This window comes from Cetorhinus maximus, chromosome 21, assembly GCF_964194155.1.
Source record: "Cetorhinus maximus chromosome 21, sCetMax3.hap1.1, whole genome shotgun sequence".
Lineage (NCBI taxonomy): Eukaryota > Metazoa > Chordata > Chondrichthyes > Lamniformes > Cetorhinidae > Cetorhinus > Cetorhinus maximus.
Genome location: NC_135899.1, coordinates 81,231,365 through 81,252,014, shown reverse-complemented (window position 1 = coordinate 81,252,014; position 20,650 = coordinate 81,231,365). Strand labels below are relative to the sequence as shown.

Below are 20,650 nucleotides of genomic sequence, written 5' to 3'. Positions count from 1 at the left end.
AGGACAAAGCAGCCCCGCTTGATTGGCACCACATCCACAAACATTCACTCCCTCCACCACTGACGAGCAGTGGCAGCAGTGTGAACCATCTACAAGATGCACCTTCCAAACCTGTGACCTCAACCATCTAGGAGAACAAGGGCAGCAGATGTTTGGGAACACCAGCACCTGCAAATTCTCCTCCAAGTCGCACACTATCCTGGCTTGGAAATATATTGCCATTCCATCACTTTCGCTGGGTCAAAATCCTGGAACCCCTTCCCTAACAGCACTGTGGGTGTACCTACACCACATGGACTGCAGCGGTTCAAGAAGGTGGCTCACCACCACCTTCTCAAGGGCAATTAGGAATGGGCAATAAATGATGGCCTAGCCAGCGATGCCCACATACTGCGAAAGAATTTTTAAAAATGGATCTATATTCCCTGGAGTTTAGAAGAATGATAGGTGATCTCATTGAAATAGTCACTGAAAGAGCTTGACAGGGTAGAAACAGGTTGTTTCCCCTGGCTGGTGAATCTAGAACATGGGGGCATAGTCTCAGGATAAGGGGCCGATTACTTAGGACTGAGATGAGGAGAAATTTCTTCACTCACACGGTTGTCAATCTTTGGAATTTTCTACCTCGGAGGGATGTGGGTGTGCCACTGTTGAATATATGTCAGCCTGGGGTAGATAGATCTTTGGTGTCTCAGGGAGTAATGGGATACAAAGAGCAGATAGGAAAGTGAAGTTGAAGCCCAAGATCAGCCATGGTTGTTTGAATGGCAGAGCAGGTTCTAAAGACCGTTTGGTCTTCTGGTCCTAGTTCTTATGTTCTTATGTAGCATAGGTTTTCAAACTGTAGGTTCTGGACCCCTGCTGTAATCAAACTGTGTTGGAATATTAACGATATTTCTGTTGCATCAGTTTTTTTTGTCTGACAGTACAATTTTGGTTTAGTACAGTGATGCCGCTGTTTTCCTCTGAATAGTTGATAATTACTTTCCAGGAGTGAGCATGTTATTATTTCTATGTGTTGTGCCTGAATAGAAAAGTTTGAAAACCACTATGACCCTAGAGTGTAGCTCCATCTATCCAGAGCTCATCTCAAGACATGGCCCAGCTGTAATGGGGGAAGAGGTGGATATGGTGCGTGCGAGCAATGTAAAAGTTTAACCTGGATTGTACCCTTGTAATGTTGTTTTTGAAATGGTTTTGAATGTGATTGAAGATTTTTATGAATAAAGTATATTTTTACAAAAAAAAAAAAAAAAAATTGGAATAGTTGGGGAGCCCAATGTCGTGGGGGCCTGGCCAATCTTAAAGGCCAGGTCTCATTCCTATATGTTTCCATGGCTACCTAACCGAACCCAGCCGGATCCACTAGCTGACCGGCAGGCAGGAACAGGGATTGGGCTGGAGGTTCGGTCCCCACCAGTCAAATGGGAGGAGGGGCATTCTGGACATGATCGAGGGGAAGCGTCATCGGGTTGGGTGATGGGAGCAGCCATAGTCCCTCTCCCAGTAAGTTTCAGGTGATGGGAAGTCATCGCTGCTCGGACGGCCATTGAAAATTGCAGATCAGGTTCCAATGAAGCCCCTGATCTGCATATTGCTCTTCCTTTTTGCAGTTGTCCCTCATGTGCTGAAAAGAGGCAATCTTAGGGAAGGAGCATGGTAGGAAGGGCAGTGGGATGAGAGGGGATAAGTTTCTGTCCTAATTTTAACTGTCCCTGGCTGGTTTCCACCAGGCAGGGGGTAGTTAAAATTAGGACTGGTGTGTCCCAACTATATTCTTCAAGGCCAGTCCAAGCTAAAAATTGGATTTCCAAGTGTGTAAAAGAGAAATTTATCATTTGTGATTTTTTACTTCTTTCCTGGAAAAACCACAGATGACCAATGGTATCTTTTCTCTTTTACAGAAAAGTGCATACATGTTGGCGGCAGCAGTTATTGGCGGGGTGTATATTCTGTGCACCATAATTTTGTTTGCTGGAGTCCAGGAAAGAGATGGTAAGTACTGTCTGTTTTTAAATATGTTGATATAGTGGTGAAGCTATGTTCAAAAATATACGTGCGGATTTTTGCATTTATGTTCCAAGGTGAAATTGTGCTGCTTTTAATAGCAACGAACACTACATACTCCCAGTTCATGAATAAAACTCATCCATCACTGTGACCATTTTATAAATGGTTACTAGTCAATAGTTTGCAAGTTATCTGATGTTTCCTTGTTTGAAGAAAGCTTCCAGAGACCAATATTATGCCGTTTTCAAGAGTGAAGAGCTTCCAAAGAAAATACAGAACTTTTCATTGTCTTTCATTTTCTTTCTTTCTTTCTCTTCTCTATCTTCCTTTCACATTCTATTTTTCTTCCTTTTTCCTCCTCCCAACCCCTGCTCCAAATGTGACCACTTTTACCGAGGCGTTAAACATTGCACAGAAACAGTCAGGTAACAATGTCAGCACCTCTGGATAAGTCAGCGACACGCAAAGTGCTTCACAAAGCCTCCCAGCGATGCCAAGATTTCGAAGGTTTAGTGGAACTGCCTGGGGGCATCATCATACAGACGCAGATTTTAAAGAGGGCTTTTGAATGTGGGGTGAATGGCAGCAAATTAAAGGGTCTTTAGGCTGTGAATTTGAGCACAGCGCCAAATCAGGGGTGGAGCAGAAGGGGAAGGAGCAATAAAAATAGAGGCCGGAGTTAGGAAGGCAGGCTGGGACATAGGGCTAGAGGAGTAACCTGAGAGAGGACACAGTTAGGCTTTAAAGGGATTTATAAATAAGGACAAGAACTTTGAATTCAGTGCATTGGGGCCAGGGAACCAGATCAACCAGCTCTCATTGACTGTCTCTTGTTCTGCTAATGGCTGCTATTGTTAGTTTTAAACTCTTTACTGTAAGAAGTAAAATATTCTAAAAAAAAAATCCAGTGATGGTAATAAATGAAGGATAAGGCATAAATATATCAGGGTGCAGATTGTTCTAATGTGGACGGTTTTACTGTTCGGCTTTACCTTGTGCTGAAGTTATCCCTATTACAGAAAAAGCAAAGATCGGTCGTTTATCATCACTGTGATGGAGCTCTTTGGAATGTGACTGCGTTCTGCTGCAGACTGGCATGTTCAGTAATCCATTCGCACGGACTGTCTTGTGGCAGCTTATATTCATACAGTAATAGAACGAGACAGCAGAGAGGTCATTCAGTCCATCGTGCCTGTGCCAGCTCTGTGAAAGAGCTAACGAATTAGTCCCACTCCTCTGCTGTTTCCCCGTGGCCATGAAAAATCTCCCCCCCCCCGCCCCACCACCGTGGGCACTTATCTAACTCCTGCATAATGCCAGTTGTGACAATCGGTGTCAGAGTGCAATGTTTTTACAAGGTTGAGCACTTCAAAAAAAGAACCTCCTCGTTAGCCTGCAGTCAATAACCTTTCAGTTTCTTTATACAGGGACTGGGATGAGACGGTCCTTTTGAATTCTTTGGAAAAGCACACGCAGTCTTATAACCTCCCAAAACAAACACAAGCTGATCGCCGTCTGATACTTGAGCTGTATTGGATCAGGGAAGCATAAAGCATTTCTCCTCACATGGCTTTTTATAATTTCTTGTGGTTTTCAATCGGTCAGCAGACGTTACCTTACAAGGGAAATCATAAAGTTAATGCTTGTTTAAAGAAGTAACAACCACTTGGTACAAAAGATTAAATAAACAGGCAATGCTCTTGACTCCATCAGAAATAGGAGCCACTTACGGAAAGAAAAGGATTGAGGAAAAAATACAAGCAGGCCAAAGGAGCATGTGCAACTTCACACATCATTCCCTCATCTTTAGCAAAGTCCCCTCCCGGGGTCAATTCGCTTCAGTTCCTCCTTTGTGTCTAAATCATTATTAAAGGAGGTGGACTTTCTTTGTTTGGGGCTAGCAAGGAAAATATTGTGGGCCCTGCTCTTCTGTCTTCTATTTTGCTCGCAGTTCCTCACGGCTGGTTTCCTCCTCCTTACTTTAGCTGCTGTTTTCATCCAGGATCAGGTGGTGCAAAACTGATCTGAGTGTGTGAACAAAAGAGGCATTGGCAATAAACAGTTGCACAATAGCACCCGTTTTATCATGTGTGGGTTTGCCTCAGGCAACTTGAGAAATGACTGAAATTGTATCCATAATGGAGTTGATTCAAAAAGAGCAATTATTGTAATCAGCTCCAAGATCGCTTTGGTTTTATTATGCTAACCAAATCGAACATTGCTGAAAAAAGACATTTTGTCGAAGCTTTTTGTCTTGCACTCATCAGGACAATCGCAAAAATACCAATGTCACACATTGTGTCTGTTTCAGCCAAACAAATTAAGTGATAGCCATTCACTGGTTCATCCCTCAGGCAATGGTTTGACCAATCAGTCAAGCAGCCCGTTTTAAATTTCAAACAATGCTTGGCACATAACTGGCAGTCGCCATTTAACTGGTGCATTTTTCGTGGCAATGCCTCTACCAATCAGAGTTCACTTGCCAACCAATCAGCACTCTCTTCTCATACAGTATAAAGTTGTTGCTTCCCCTGATGAGTGCAAGACAAAAAGTTTTGACAAAATGTCTGTCTTCAGCAATACTCAAGTACTGAACTACCAAAGCAAGTGTATATTTAATTGAGTGTTTATTCAATCTAATGAATAAAGGCCGAGTCAAATACTTTGTTAACCCACAGTAAGTATAGGCTATAGGTGCTGCTCTGTTATGTATAAGAAACTGTTTTCTTGGTCTAAAATGTTAATGCACCTCATTGCTGATTTTTTTTTTTTCCCCTGGGTTGCCTTGGCACCACTAAACAACTAATAGAATGCATCCACTTCCCTTCTGGTTAAACATAAAGTTTGGTGATTAAAAAGTACTGTTACAAAATAGCACTGTCTTCATGAGAACGTGTTTGGCAAACTTTGTTTGGTGGGGGTGGGAGGTGTGGTGGCCAGGAGTAGAATCACAACCAAGCAATTTCCTCGCAACATGACATTGCTAGCAAGCAATTTGGTGCATTTCCACATAATGTGTGTTACTGTGTGGCGACTGGCAAGCTGATCTGAGAGTGTTTGCTGCTTCTAGACCACAAAATCATACGTGGGACAGATAAACTGAGGATTCTGCAAAGGATAGGAGAAAAATGCAAGAAGACGAACAGCTTCCTTCCTAATGCTAATAACCGTTCAAGATTAGAAACTCCTGTGATAAAGAACAGTACAGGGCAGTAGAACTTGCTCTATACTTCATCTCATTATAGAACTCGTTTCAAAGTGGCCATCATCACCACAGTACTCAAATGTCAATCCCTCTCTGCATAGCTTTAACTCTCTTCTATGCCCTCAATAGGATGCTGTTAATATAGAATTGGGGAAATGGTTTTCAGGATCCAGTGCAGTAATTTCTAAGAAAGGGTACTATTTGAATACAAGTGCAAGTGAGTTGTATTAGAAACTACAATCAAAGCAGTTCATATGAACATTTAACATGCACTAATTTATTTTGTGAGCTGTGAGTTTAACACCTGCTTTAAAATAGCACAGAAGGAAATTGTGTATCATTACTTTAAGAATTTCATTGTACAACTGGTTTAAACATCTTTTTAGTTATATGCCTTTATTTTTGTTTCAAGAACCACGTAACAGAAAGGCACAGAAATCATACTCCTTTTGGAAAGGACTGAAGCTTGTAATGAGCCATGGGCCCTATGTGAAGTTGATCATTGGCTTCCTGTTTACATCATTGGCTTTTATGGTAAGATATAATATTTCTGAACAGAATGTCCAAAAAAAAATCTCAAATTGTTCTTGCTAAATGTAATTTTACTTGTTAAACAGTCTCGATCTTGGTTGAGGCACATAAGTGAAGTGTAGAAGGGATGCTGGTGCAGTATTTTGTGATTGAGAAACATAGGGTGAACACTCAATTCCATGTCAAACGGGGATGCTGATAACGTGAAGAGTCTGTGCCCATCTGTTACAGTGACCAAGAAGTGGGACGGAGAAGGTACGACATTTGTGTCAAAGGGTCAAAAACCAGAGCTCAGGGCTATCCAATATCTAGCTGGAGGCAATTACGGCTCCTCCAAGGCAATGTGTTGGACAAAAAGTCAGATAGCACAGAGGCAATGGAGGGGTTGAGAGAGATGATGAAGAGGTAGAACTGGTGTCACCAGTATACGTGTGCAAGCAGGCCTGTGATGGTGTCGTCAAGGGACAGCATGTAGATGAGGACAAGGCCAAGGATGAGTCCATGCAGGATTTCTGAGGTGACGGTGTAGAAAGACAAGCTACTGTTTTTTTTTCATTCACAGGATGTGGGCATTGCTGGCTAGGCCAGCATTTATTGCCCATCCCTATCTGCCCTTGAGAAGGTAATGGTGAGCTGCCCTCTTGAACCGCTGCAGTCTATGTGGCGTAGGTACACCCCACAGTGCTGCTGGAAGGGAATTGTTAGTGATGCTGTGGCTACAATTGGATCGGTAAGTGAGGGCAGTCCCACTGATCCGGATGTTGGAAGTGTTAAACAAAGACAAGGTAGGAACAGGAGGAGGCCATTCAGCCCCTCGAGCCTGTTCTGCCATTCAGTCAGATCATGGCTGATCTCCGAACTAACTCCAGATGTGTTTAGTCAAGTTGAAGGCTGCTGAAAGGTCAAAGAAGATTAGGAGGAATAAAGCACCATGGTCACAGTCATAGTGAATGTTATTTTTGACTTGAATTCAAACTGTTTTAGTGGCGTGCTAGGGGTGGAAACCTGTTTTTAGCAATTCAAGCAGAGACTTGTGAGAGAATGAGCATGGACCTGGGCAGCTGTGCCACACTCAAGGAGGGGAAAGGCAAGTTGGAGATGGGGCAGTATTTTAGGCACTTCCCTACTTTTTTTCAGAACATCAGGTGTGGGAATATCACGCAAATAAATGAAGCATTCACCACAAATAAACCCATAGTCATTTTGTACGCTGATGCCCCTGTGCTAGTGACATTGCTAGGTATTCACATTTTTAATTAATCAATAGTTGCAGTAAGTCTTAAGTTCAGGTGCATAACTGCTGAAGCTGTGAAGAGTGAACTGATTGGCCAGATCCTCGAACATGAGTTACAGGTGAATCTGTAAAGAGATTACTGCAGTAAAAAAGGCGAGGGGGGATTTGTTTAAAATATGTCTATCAAATTATTTCCAAGTTTTAAAATGAGGAAGTGGGAGGAGAAAGATGGAAGGAGAGTTGGGCAACCTTAAATTTATATATTTATAATATAAATTTATTTAGCTATACACCTGACTCTTCTGTGAAGAAATGTACTGCTTGAGATTCATGGGTTCAGACACTTGTTATCCTGTATTGTATATTCATGACTTTGTATTTTAAATTATTCTGAAAAATGTGATCTCTTTCTTTTAGCTGCTGGAAGGGAATTATGCCCTGTACTGCTCCTACACACTGGGTTTCCCCAATGACTTCCAGAATATACTGCTGGTTATCATGGTAAGGATGTAAGCCACACTTTTGTACAGGAGTCACAACTTCACATTCGATTTGTGCTGTGGCGAGTTTGCTGTTGCAATGGGTGAACGTTAGTTCTTTGCAGCAGAATTGGAGACCTTCGGAGGTTAGTCCTGGCCTTGTCAGTGAGATTCCCCTTATCATTTCTCATAATCGCTTTTATTGAGGAATAAGGGTTGAAAAGGTAAAATGGGAGGTGAAGCAAATCAGGAAGTAGGTCAACCTGCACTTCAGTTTCAAAGAAGATTGTAGGTAAAAGGAAAGGCTGAAGGAGATTAAAAAAAAAAAATTCCAGAGCTTCAGAAGTTGTGGGAAAGAACAAATTAGAGAACGATAAAAGCAAAATACCGCGGATGCTGGAAATCTGAGACAAAACATAGAAAATGCTGGAAAAACTCAGCAGGTCTGTGGAGAGAAAAAAAGTTAACGTTTCGAGTCCGTATGACTCTTCTTCAAATTCGAGAACGAAACCTAGGAGCTGTAAACAGGAAGAAGGGGGTGTGAAAGTTGGAATATTTAGAGCAAAATAATGGAAAATATTCAAAGTAGGCCCGACCACAGGAGCATCAATAAAATTAAAGAAATTACACAGCAGAGCAGTCAGCAACTAAAAGGAGAAAAGACTGATCATATTTTGGGTACAATCCCTTTTTTGAGAAGTTAGTTACAATTGAGAATGATAAATGTTGCTGTTGGCGGTAAGAGAAGAACTTGCTAACAGATGGATGTGGACACTGTCCAGGAGTGTAGGAGAGGTCCTGGAAGGGAACAATACTGAGGTTGTGTATGCATTTTGGCAAGAAAGAGGAAACTGCTCCTTGTATGCAGCTTCAGCCATGAAGTTGCCAAACTCTAGTTTGAAAAGCCTTTGCAACATTTCTGGGACCAAAGAGCCCTTTTGCTCGCGGAGTACATTGGTCTAAGGTTTCCTACTTCACTCGTATGTATTTGTTGAGATAGTGAGTGTTCCATATGAGGGGGGGAAAAGCAGGTTTTTCTTTTTTGTGCAGACATTGTCATTAGAAACATTGAAACTGTGTAGAGGCAGAGCGTGAGCGCTACCGACACTAGAGGAACCAGGGTGCTGCCTGAAGCCTCTGTTGGTGGAAACAGCACTCCTGTGGGGAAGAGGCAGAGCGCAAGCACCAGTTGGGGAGATGAGAGAAAGTTTCAAATAGCACGCGGGTTTTGAATGTGTTCACCGGAAACACCGTCCAGAGAAACTGACCCTGCTTTGCTAATCCTTTTATTCCTGTTGATCAGAATTGCTTCCTAGTGTACGCTGGGGTTCTATAGCCAGACACAGAGTATAATGCTCCTCAAAAGGTGCATCTAAAGTTGAACACAGGAGCACAACTTTATCCAGTGATTAAGAAAAATGCAGCTGCTGGCTAAACACAAGCATTGTTTGACACAGCAAAGAAGGTGTACAGAATTGGAGAGCACGGCTTCATTAGCTTTTTTGTCTCTATAAGTCCCGACATTTCTATAACTTCTAAAGCTGCTTAAGTAATTTTAAGATTATAATGAGCAACTTTGCATGGCGATCAGCATTCCTTTCTATTGTAACGAGAAGCATTTGTGCTGGGAAGATAGTGAAATGTGAATAGATTGTGGGTGTCCTCGAGCTGAACAGTAGTGCCTTTGTTCTGCTGTTTCCCAGGCATTGCAATATGGAGAAGTGCATGTGTATTCTATTATACAAACTTCACTGAGTGATAGACAGTTCCTTCAGTAAAAAATAAAGGTTTCAAAAGTGGCTGGTGGAATTGAAAATTGAATAAAGGTCCCCAGCGATCATTCAGATTCAGGGTAAGGGACACTGAGACAGAGGGAGCTGGCTGAAGTGCATGAACACTTGCGCATTAGCCCCCTTGGAACAAAGTTGGAGACCTTTACAGTTTAGTCCTCCTCCGATATTCTGATCTCCATTATCACTGCTCAGCAGTAATAGCTTTACAATGGTCATGTCACCCGCAGGGTTTTTTTGGAAAAGAAAACCACTTCTCAAAAAGCCGCCTTGCCAGGGGAAGTGCGTTTGGTTAGATTTATATTTGTAACTTTCAGCGTTAGTTTGTGTGCTTATAGACGTGGGGGAGGTTGTGCCTGCCTTTGAATTAGTTCCTGCTAAAAGCATTGCATTGAAACCAAAGGGTGGGATGCAGGCAGTGAACCGTTCTAAGAGGCGTGGTATAGACTGAGGTCATGGGAAGAAAAGGAAATCATTTGCCTTTCAAACGATCGCCAACCTTCACACAGTGAAGGGAAAATTGATTTTCTTTTTTTTAAAGCTATGGGCAGCCACATTTTATAGGTGAACTTATAACAATTCGCTATAAGTAAAATCTGTTCACCTTCCTGAAGTTAATGAAATAGTCTAGTTCAGGATGCCCTCTGAAATGCGCACACAAGTTGCCTGGAGATGACGCTGCACATTTTTGCTTCATGTGACGGACCCTGTTAGGAATGAATTTGCCTTTATGATTTGGCAGGCTGAAGGTTAAGATGTTTCAGTGACAGATACACAATGAGGAAGCAGTGCCACTGAATGCATCCAACACCCTTACTGGAGAGCGATCTTCTATATACATTTATTAATACTGTTACTTTTCATCCCATCGTAGTTTTATCAAAATTGGAAATTCTTCAGTGAACTGTATGTAGAACCGTGTGTAATCGCTCCAATTTTGAAGTGACTATAAGCTTGTGACTGTCAGCATAATGTGGCCCTGGCCTGACTGTACACTGCACACTACCACTTTTATAAATAAAAGGACACTTGCTAATGAGCACGTTCTTATACCGGACGGGTCTTTTAGAAATTTGAGCATTATTTTGTAAATGAATGTGTGGTAAGCTATAATAAAGACAAAAGTCCTATGGTGGAGTCACCTCTCTGGAAGCTGAACACAGCATGTCCAATCCTGGTATGTAACGGGAAATATCTCCACTCTTTTCCAGCTATCCGCAACGTTAACGGTCCCGTTTTGGCAATGGTTTTTGACCAGATTTGGCAAGAAAACGGCTGTGTATGTTGGCATTTTGGTAAGTTCAGCAAAACTTTGAAAATGTAGAACAGGCCAGTGAGGTATTGGGCTGGATTTTATGGTTTCCCCAGTGGTAGATTGGCAGGTGCCCATAAAATGCCATGGGTACTGTGCCCCCGTCACCTATTTGCTCGCTCCCGCCCCAGTCACAATTATACCATTGGCAGGGGAGCCTGCCCGTGGGCCAATTGATGCCCTTAAGTGGCCAGTTAATAGCCAGCAAGCCCACCTGCACGTTCCAAGCTGGAAGTGGTTTGGGCATTAAAAGCGGCATCCAGAGCCCGCGACCAAAACAGGTCAACAGGGCTCTTTTCTCATACAACAAGTGGCCGCTGGAGCCTGTTTGATCTTCCCTCTATTAAGCAGTTGCGTTTATTTGCGCTGCAACACTAGGGCACACGTGCAGCTACAGTGTCCGTTGCAGTTTGTGACTTTATATCATTTGCAACTAGACAGGCATCCCAAGTTAAGATTTGAGATGCAAACCAAAACCTGTTTTTTTTTTAGGAGTAAACTGAAATAGAATCATGCTAGGGTTGATCATTGCCCAAAATGTTCTGTTCATTTTTCGGTCATTATTATTCAAATTCTCATCAGAAACACATCAGGATGTTGCTTTTTTAGTGGGACTTTCTCAAAAAGACTTTGTCAAAATGTATGCGTTTCCTGCATTATTTGTTAACTTTCTATAAACGTACGTGTTCTTTGGTTAATAGATGGACAATATTCAATTTTTTTTTTTTTAAATCATCCAATGTGGGGTTTGAAACCATGACTCTGAGTTTAAAAGCCCCAACTATCAACTGAGGTAGCCAGGACTTACCTCCACAAAGCCTTTCCAATGTGCTTCAGAAGACTGATGCTCCCGGCTAGGCTGGCAGCTGTGCCGCGGGCCTAGTGTGTGTGCACCAACCGTTCCTGACACCGCTCCAGTCAGCGGGCAGGAACCATTTGTCCTGGTCGCAGTTGGGTGCTGGACCAGCTTCCTTCAGGAAAGCCAGGTCTACCAGCATGCTTAAGGGCACCGTGTACAGAATGCTGCCAAAAATAGGAGTGCTCCTCCTGACTCCACATTAAATCCATGTGCCACTCCTGGCTACCACTCGACCCTACCCTCTTACCTATCCCTCCTGATAGTCCCCTCAATTCCTCCTCCTTGGTCCCTCGCAATTCAACACCCCACCCCACCGCCCCCCTGCCCCGCCTTGTAAGATCTACCAGAGAAAGCCTGTGCCAATAATGCAGCGGCCTGGAATTATTTTTACTGAGGTCCTCCCAGCAGATGTCAGCGGTCCAGATAAAATGAGGGCCTGAAGCCTGATATCACGTGAGCCTCCAGCCTATGGTCGAGCCCAGGATTTGTTCCCTGCACTGGTTCCTGTCAGCCTCAATCTTTTTCAAGATCATCAGTTGTTTTGTAAATCACACAAAGTTAGCCGGGTTTCCTCTCCAGTGGCTCTGTTTGACTCCTCACCTCCGCCCCAAACCGGTGTGATAATTTCTTCCATTCCCCGCAGCCTGCCTCAGTGAAGGCAACCAAAATTCTGCTCACTGGATGCTGTCCTTGTATCATTGCGCCCACTTTAGTCCTGTTCGGAAAGAAAACCAGCTTTAAATTTTAAACAAAATTTACCTAGTGGTTCAAAAATCTGCTCAAAAGTTCTCAGGGTCAATGACATGCTAGATGACCTGTGCTTTCAAACCCAGCATCAAAATCTAGCTCCTATATATATATATATATAACACAAACAGATTCACGTGGGGCCAGTTATCTTTAACGGGCCAAGCATTTCAAATCTGACGACAATTCAGGTTTTAATTTTCCCCTAAATCTTAGCACCCGGTAGACTGTTTCAGGAAACCTTATGACTTTCCCGTTTAGGAAAGATTTATTTGAAACCGCCCCCCCGCCATGTTCTGCTGTCCTCCTGTGTTCTGTGCCAAGTAGGTGAAGCAATCGGGTGTTATCTTTGTAAACATACTTTGAACAAGTATGTAATTCCAGTCTTAACATCACAGTGTGGTCATCCAAAAAAATAGCAGCACAGGAGATAATGTACAACCTGTAATCTATAAAGATCAAAAGAAACTTCATAGCCCCAAAAAAAAACACACCGATGTTGTACTCAATGGCCGTACTCTGAATCACATTGACCTGAATTGTGTGACACTGTGTCACCATCTCCAGTTGTCTACGTGGAAGTGAGTAATGTTTTAGAATGCACTGGTTTCCATATTTCAGAATTTTACTAGGTCACGTTGCTTGTTCTGATTGCATCATGCCACAGTGACTGAAGTTGATCTAGCCACACTTGTTGTTGCAGCTAACACCATCGGGGTAGCAGCCCCAGCCATACCGGTTGACTGAAAGCTGGGCCCTTTTTGTTTGACCCACCTGGCCAATCCCAGCTACGTTTGTGAATCTGACAAACGATCTGAATCGATTATATTTGTACTTAGGACTTCATTACGCTGGACAGAGGAAACACAAGTTTCCAGTCAATGGAACCCTAGGAAGTATCAACTTTAGAGAGAGTTATTTTTTATAGTTCTCACGATCCAGCGCAGGATGGGTCAGTTTACTGGGCATGCTCGTCTGAGGTAGAGAATGGGTCCTATCTATTTCTCTAACTCTAGGTGGCCGCCCAGGCTTTCCAGGTACTTGGCAATTTCATGCCCATTCACTTTAACAGATGGAAAATCAAGCCCCAGGAGTGGGGAAACTACAGCTAGTGTGCCCATGTATGGTCAAAAATACAAAGGAGTTGTAGAATTCTAGAGCAGTTATTTTTAGATTGGCGCTCTTTCATGCAATCTCAGTGCATTTTTACAGAGCCATTTGAGCAGTGTCTTGAGAGCCTCCATGTTTTAATGTGTGCACGTCTTCTGTCACCTCCCCCCTTCGCAGTCAGCTGTCCCATTCCTTATCCTGAACGTTCTGGTGCAGAGAAATCTGGTCGTGGCATACATTGTGTCGTTTGCTTCTGGGGTAAGCGTTGCTGCTGCTTTCCTGTTGCCATGGTAAGTGACTTTTTGCACTCGCTGGCTCTGTAATCCTGCTCGAGCAGGTAGATTAAGGAACCCCCAACTAACTGAGGAACTTACTTTCGAAGCCAATGGCCCGGTTATAGTGTGATTTTTGCGTTGGCCTGGTGAAAAATATGCAGCGTGACAAATGAAGCACATCGCATCTTCACAAACAATGTGTCATCATCTACATTCTTCAACCACACCTTGCCCCAATAATTCAGCTGCCAGAGCAACAGTGTGATGAGGACCCAGCCGTGCAACAGAATGGGTCCGGTAGGGATCCATATCAGTAATCTCCACACGGCTTCTCACAATCTCTTGCCCTAACTCTGGGAAATCAGCCAAAACTGGGTGAGAAGTGGTATAAGTGGCCTTTCCACGCAACTTCCCCAAAGTTCCCACCACTGAAGTTACAGCCAGAGATCAGAGAATCTTCCAAATTCTATCCCCCGATACTTTCCTTATGTTTAGCAGCTCCTGCATTGCCTCGTTAAATATGCTGGTTTCATTAAATGGTATTGATCCCTCCCTCTTATCAAGGAACTGAATCATTAATATACCTGGTCATCAATCAGATTTTGTTTCAAAATCAGAGCCTTTAATTCTATATTGGTGGTATGGCGGCATAGCACTAACGTCACTAGACTACTAATCCAGAGGCCCAGCTGAATTCTCTGGGTACACGGGTTCAAACCCCACCATTTAAATTCAACAGAATAAAATCTAGAATTAAACGCTAATCTCGGTGATTATGATTGTCCTAAAAAGCCACCTGGGTTCACTCATGCCCTTGAGGGAAGGAAATCTGCCGTCCTTCCCTGGTCTGGCCTACATGTGACTCTGGACCCCACAGCAATAAGTTGCGTAAAAGACCACTTCTCCCACAGTTTTCCCAGAGTTAGAGCAGGAGATTGCGAGAAGCCGTGTGGAAATTACTGATACGGGTCTCTAACAGGCCCATTCTCTTAACTGCCCCTCTGAAACGGCCGAGCAAGCCACTCAGTTCAAGAGCATTTAGGGGATGGGCAACAAATGCCGGCCTTGCCAGCGATGCCCACATCCCACGAAAGAATAAATTCGGTGAAGATTGATTACAACTCTTGCCCATAAAATAGAGAGAGAAAAAATCTGGAAAGTGCTATTGCTCAGGATAATTGTTATTTAAACCTCCACAAATAAAAGCCTTTATTCTTCCTGATTGCTAAATGACCGGCGCGTGTTGGACAATGAATGGAGTGACCCGAATAGTAGTGAAATGTAGCAGTTTCTGCAGTGTTATTGATCAGTGTTTCAGTATGCAAATGATCACCGCGCTGTTTGAGTTCATAATCATTATACTTAATTCGTAGTGAATGAAAAATTTTTTTTAACTGATCCTGGTGTCATTTTGCAGGATAATTTTGCCATTTGCAAATACATCAGGATAGTTTGCTGCTTCAAAATTGTAATTAAAACTTGTGTCTTCTCTCTCAATGTTCTAGTTCTTCAACACTAAGCAGACTTCCTGTTTACTCTCTCTTAACAGGTCTATGTTACCTGATGTTGTTGATGATTTCAAGCTGAAGAACCCAGAGTCGGTGGGACATGAAGCAATTTTTTACTCTTTCTACGTCTTCTTCACCAAGTTTGCATCCGGAGTGTCCCTCGGAATCTCCACTTTGAGCCTTGAGTCAGTAACTTTGATTGACTTTCGCAATGAAGTACATGATGAGGAGAGTGAGGGGGAAACTGGAGCTGGGCAATAAATGCAGTTGGACCTGAGAGAGGGAACTGGATAATAAATGCAGCTTAGACAGTTTCACCCAGAACCCCAAAGGCAAATTTAAAAAGGCACTTCAGGTGGGGGTGACCTTGTTGGCTCCAAAGCAAAGGTAGAGTTAGCAGCAGAAATGGATTTAGGTCTTAACCCGCAGTTCCACTTGTATCTCACTCACTCACTTCTCCAGAACCGCTTCATCCAATTCAGGGTCGCGAGGAGTCAGGGCCTATCCCAACAGAGGGTGGGCGCTAATCGGGGTACACCCAGGACCGGACATCAGTCCTTCACAGGGCGCGCACACTCTCTCTCTCACACACACACACACACACACACTGGGGGACAATTTGCTGTAGCCAATCCACTTAACCAGCCACGTCTTTGGACAATGGTAGGAAACCGGAGGACCGGGCAGAAACCCCACACAGACACTGGGACAACATGCAAACTCCACGCAGACACTGGGACAACATGCAAACTCCACGCAGACACTGGGACAACATGAAAACTCCACGCAGACACTGGGACAACATGCAAACTCCACGCAGACACTGGGACAACATGCAAACTCCACGCAGACACTGGGACAACATGCAAACTCCACGCAGACACTGGGACAACATGCAAACTCCACGCAGACACTGGGACAACATGCAAACTCCACGCAGACACTGGGACAACATGCAAACTCCATGCAGACACTGGGACAACATGCAAACTCCACGCAGACACTGGGACAACATGCAAACTCCACACAGACACTGGGACAACATGCAAACTCCACGCAGACACTGGGACAACATGCAAACTCCACGCAGACACTGGGACAACATGCAAACCCCACGCAGACACTGGGACAACATGCAAACCCCACGCAGACACTGGGACAACATGCAAACCCCACACAGGCACTGGGACAACATGCAAACTCCACGCAGACACTGGGACAACATGCAAACTCCACGCAGACACTGGGACAACATGCAAACTCCACGCAGACACTGGGACAACATGCAAACTCCACGCAGACACTGGGACAACATGCAAACTCCACACAGGCACTGGGACAACATGCAAACTCCACGCAGACACTGGGACAACATGCAAACTCCACGCAGACACTGGGACAACATGCAAACTCCACACAGGCACCCAAGGTCAGGATCAAACCCGGGTCGCTGGAGTTGTGAGGCAGCAGAGCGCTAACCACTACGCCACCATGTGGCCTGTACTTGTATTACATTTGGGCTAATAAATAAGATTAGCTGGAAGTAATACATTTTAAATGCGAATGATATTAATCTGTAGATTGCCCAGTGGTATCAAAATCGCCCTGTATCAAATTATTACTTTTATGCCTTTCCATTATATCATGTTTATGAGATAAATGATGGAGATAAACTTGCCATATCCCATATCAATTAAAATCGTGCTTGCTGGTAATTAATAGTAAATAATGTATTAGATGGAGTCAGGTAATTTTCTTCTGACCGTTCTCATTACCTTCATATATAAAATAAAAACAGAAAATGCTGGACAGACTCAGCAGGTCTGACAGCGTCTGTGGAGAGAGAAACAAGAGTTAATGTTTCGAGTCTGTGTGACCCTTCTCCAGAACCTTCCTCATTACCTTCATGTCTGACACACCACCTTTTAATTTCAATTTATTGATCTACGCATCCATATGCTCAGGGAACCGGCTGTGTCTATTCTGATTGATGTTGTGTTAAAAAGGATTGCGTTTTCTCAAAACCTGCTTGTGCACTGTTGCAGGCAAAAACCTGTCCACCCCTATTGGACAATTCAATGGAAGGTTAAGTGCTTGACAGCAAAACTGGGCAATTCTTGAATGCTTGGCAATTGTCTTTTCTTTTTAATGATCTGGATTTTTTTTTTCGAAACTACAATATGGCTAGCAAGGCCCAACTGGTTACCGGAGCAGTTAGTGCAAAACGATCTTTTCATTTCCTTTTTCCCTCTCAGTTTTGCAGGTTATCAGACCCGGGGATGTGCTCAGCCTGATGGAGTGCATCTAACCCTGAAGATGTTGGTCGCTCCGGCACCCATTTTCCTAATTATACTTGGACTGATTATTTTTAAATTATACCCAATTGACGAGGAGATTAGAATGAAGAACAAGAAAGCTCTTGAAGATTTACGGTGAGTTTACGAAGAAATTTCAAGCGCATTTCTTGCTTTTTTTCCCCCTTTCTGTTGGGCTGACATCTTCCATGCCCCCCTTTGGCTGAGGACAACAGAAAGAGCCTTGGGTTTCTGACACCAATGCCTCTCTAAACGCCATCAGTCGACTGTAGCCTGGGTTTGGCGGCAAAAATAATGTTGAGGCTATCTGCACTCACCGTTATTAAAGAGTAAATTTATCAGAAGCCTCTGGCCACTTGCACATTCGCAGTTTAACTGTGGAACTTGGGAAGTTGCTGTTCAAGTTACCCTGCGGGCCCCCCCCCCCCCCCCCCCCAACAAAAGCCCCCTCTGTAACTGTATCTCACTGAGAGATTTTGACATTCAAACACGCGGAATGACGTGAAGTAGTGGTACTTACACGATAAATTTCCAGTAAACACACACCAGAAAAAGTAGGCTTGCCTATTTAGGAGTTAAGTACATTTTTAACGGCGTGATAAACCTTAATTACTCCCAAGTAACACCTCTGACAATGAAAATTAACTTTTGTAATAGTCTGGTATCATTCCTTCAAATTTTAATTATTTTTGGAGATATAAAAAAAAACTACCTTCTGTCTCTTCTCTCTTTCTCTCAATCCCATCCCTTTCCCCCTCTCTTTATTTCACTTTCTGTACATATTTTGACTTTGAATTAGCTATTCTAATTAATATTTACTGGTTTAGACCCTGTGTCTCTCGGTAAGGATTCTCCAGTCCTATTGGTTAAGGAGACACACTTTGTGTGCCCTGTTCACACAGGTCCAAGATCTCCTGGAGAAGGTGCCATGCTGTTTTGACTCTTACTAATCACGAGTTATGTTGTAAAGGCAAGCAGATGTGCAATGAACATTGAATGATGTTCACTCACCGCTGGTCGCAAATGCCAGGCCAATTATTTCTAAAGTAAAAATTTGACAGTCTACACACTGGAATACATAAAAATAAAAGAAGTTGTTTTTTAAAAAAAAAAATAAGGTTCCACTGTAGACACATAAAAAGAGGGGATGTTCTTCACCTGAAAATTCCACCACAAGTCAATGAATTTCAGGGGAATATGCAATATGACACTCTACTTTTATAAGTAGACCTGCCCAGTGGCCCAGCCAAGAACTGCCCTACTCCTAAGTGGTAACACAAGGCTTAATCCAAATACACCAGATCATTTGTAGAGAACGAGGCTCTGATCACAATTGGATTTCACTGTGATTGGGATAATGCTTCCAATTGACCTTAGATCAGTCTTTGTAATGTGATGTTTGACTTCGAGAACAAGGAAACACATGTTGTTTTGATACCACGAAGCCGCAAAACTGTAGGTTTGCTGTGATTTGCATAATGTTGCTAGCCTGACCTTTACAATGGTCTTGTTAACCAGAGTTACCTGAGGCTAATTAAAGAGGTGGTTTTCACTGGGGTCATCACAACCATGGCAAACAAAAATACCAACTAAACACTGCGTCCAGTAGCTTGACTTGACCGCTGGACTTTACCCGTCATTGAATTACACATTTCGGACAACTGACCATGTTTGCAAAAACACGGTTTGGCTGTACCAACTGATGTAGGATCTAATAGACAACCTAAATAGGGGAGATGAGGAAGGACAATTCCACAGCAACCAAAGGACCTGGGTAGTGGAGAACTGCACCTTCTTGAAATGGTTTAGTGATAGTTGAGAGGCCGCAATGCTGGTTTACACTGTGTGGCTCTCTTGCAATGCAATTTCTTGCTCTGAATGAATACTTTTTATCATTGCTCTCTCATTTGCTCCTTTGCAGAGACAACGGCCAAGACACAGAAACAAATTCAAATGAGCTCTGCAGTATTGTATAACAAATGGCCAAATGTTTACGCATATAAAAATATGAGCTTGAGATTTGTGTACAGTGTACATTACTTTAAAATGTGAAAGCGACACATCGACCAAGAAAAACTAAGATCGGTTCAAGCTAATTTCCTACTTTTGTATAACACGTTTACATTCTGTTCCTACTGAACACAGGATTTGTACAGTGTACATTGTGTATGTACTGATTTAGAGAAAAAGAAAGGTGTACAGATAACTTAGTATAATGTACATTTATATTGAAGTCCTAATGTACTGTATATATTTGAATTAAAATATTAGTTGTCAATAAAACATTAAACGCGGGCAGCTATCCAATTATTCTAGACTTGCTGCTCATTCTAAGACTGCAGCTTCTAGCAGTCCCTTGGATTTTTTTTTTCCCAGTGGTGAATGTAGGCAGCAGATCCAAGGTAAGAGCATTGAAATCCGGTAAGGAAGCACAACTGGGTGACACTTGGGTCTCTATATACAGTTAGGCTTGGGAAAGTGGATTTGGTGTAGAAAATCAACCATGATCCTATTGAATGGCGGAGCAGGCTCGAGGGGCCAAATGTCCTATTCCTACTCCAATTTCTTAGGTTCTGATGTAAGGAAATTCTTCAGTTTTGACATGTTTGTGGAAAATTTAGGCTGAAACTATGTGATTTTTCATAGTAACAGCCGGTAGTAGATTTGAGATTTGAATAAGGATATTTTCTGTTTGTTTTGGAAGCAGAATCAGTTTGAAGGTTTGTCTTGAAATTTCTTTAATTCTTGCCATCTAAATTTTACTCAACAATTTTAACGTCCTCAGCTGAGTAGACTGGCACACTGTCAGTGTCCGCGCTAGTGTTTGGGAGGGATAGAATGCCTTATACTGAATCCTTGGGAGGGATGTCATCCTCAGATGTCTTCAGCAGGTTCTTCAAGTATTTCTTGCTGCTGAGAAGGACCTAGAGAAAGGGACAAGGAGGAGGATAACGATGAGAGGCTGGATATCTGCGCGCACAGTGCATGAGGGGAGAAGGAAGCAAGATGCTAGAATAGGGAAGTCTTGAGCAGAAAGTCTTGAGTGTAAATTAAGGAAGGAGTGCTGAGAGGAGGTGCATGTTCTATATTTGAGAGTCGGTGTGAGCAGCTTGGGGAAGCAGTGAAGGCAGAAGATGAGTGTGTTCAGAGTGAACACGGGAGACAATACCTAATGCCTTCATGATTGGAGGTGAGGGAAGTGGCACAATGGTGGTGGTAGGTATGTATGAAGGAGAAACACTGTGAGCAGGTGAGACGCAAGAGATGTGGGGAAA

General features: G+C 43.1%; 1 protein-coding gene across 1 annotated transcript in view; it reads left to right on the top strand.

Annotated features, from left to right (window-relative positions):
- The window catches only part of mfsd2ab (MFSD2 lysolipid transporter A, lysophospholipid b), a 59,669-nt gene extending 39,985 nt beyond the window's left edge, over nucleotides 1-19,684 (top strand). Inside the window, exons 7-14 of the mRNA XM_078567265.1 lie at nucleotides 1,905-1,995; nucleotides 5,628-5,749; nucleotides 7,398-7,481; nucleotides 10,461-10,544; nucleotides 13,455-13,567; nucleotides 15,102-15,245; nucleotides 17,316-17,492; nucleotides 19,297-19,684. Of these exons, the coding sequence (XP_078423391.1) occupies nucleotides 1,905-1,995; nucleotides 5,628-5,749; nucleotides 7,398-7,481; nucleotides 10,461-10,544; nucleotides 13,455-13,567; nucleotides 15,102-15,245; nucleotides 17,316-17,492; nucleotides 19,297-19,351 (870 nt within the window). The 3' untranslated portion in view covers nucleotides 19,352-19,684. The remainder of the gene's footprint in view (nucleotides 1-1,904; nucleotides 1,996-5,627; nucleotides 5,750-7,397; nucleotides 7,482-10,460; nucleotides 10,545-13,454; nucleotides 13,568-15,101; nucleotides 15,246-17,315; nucleotides 17,493-19,296) is intronic.
- Nucleotides 19,685-20,650: the final 966 nt, after the last annotated feature.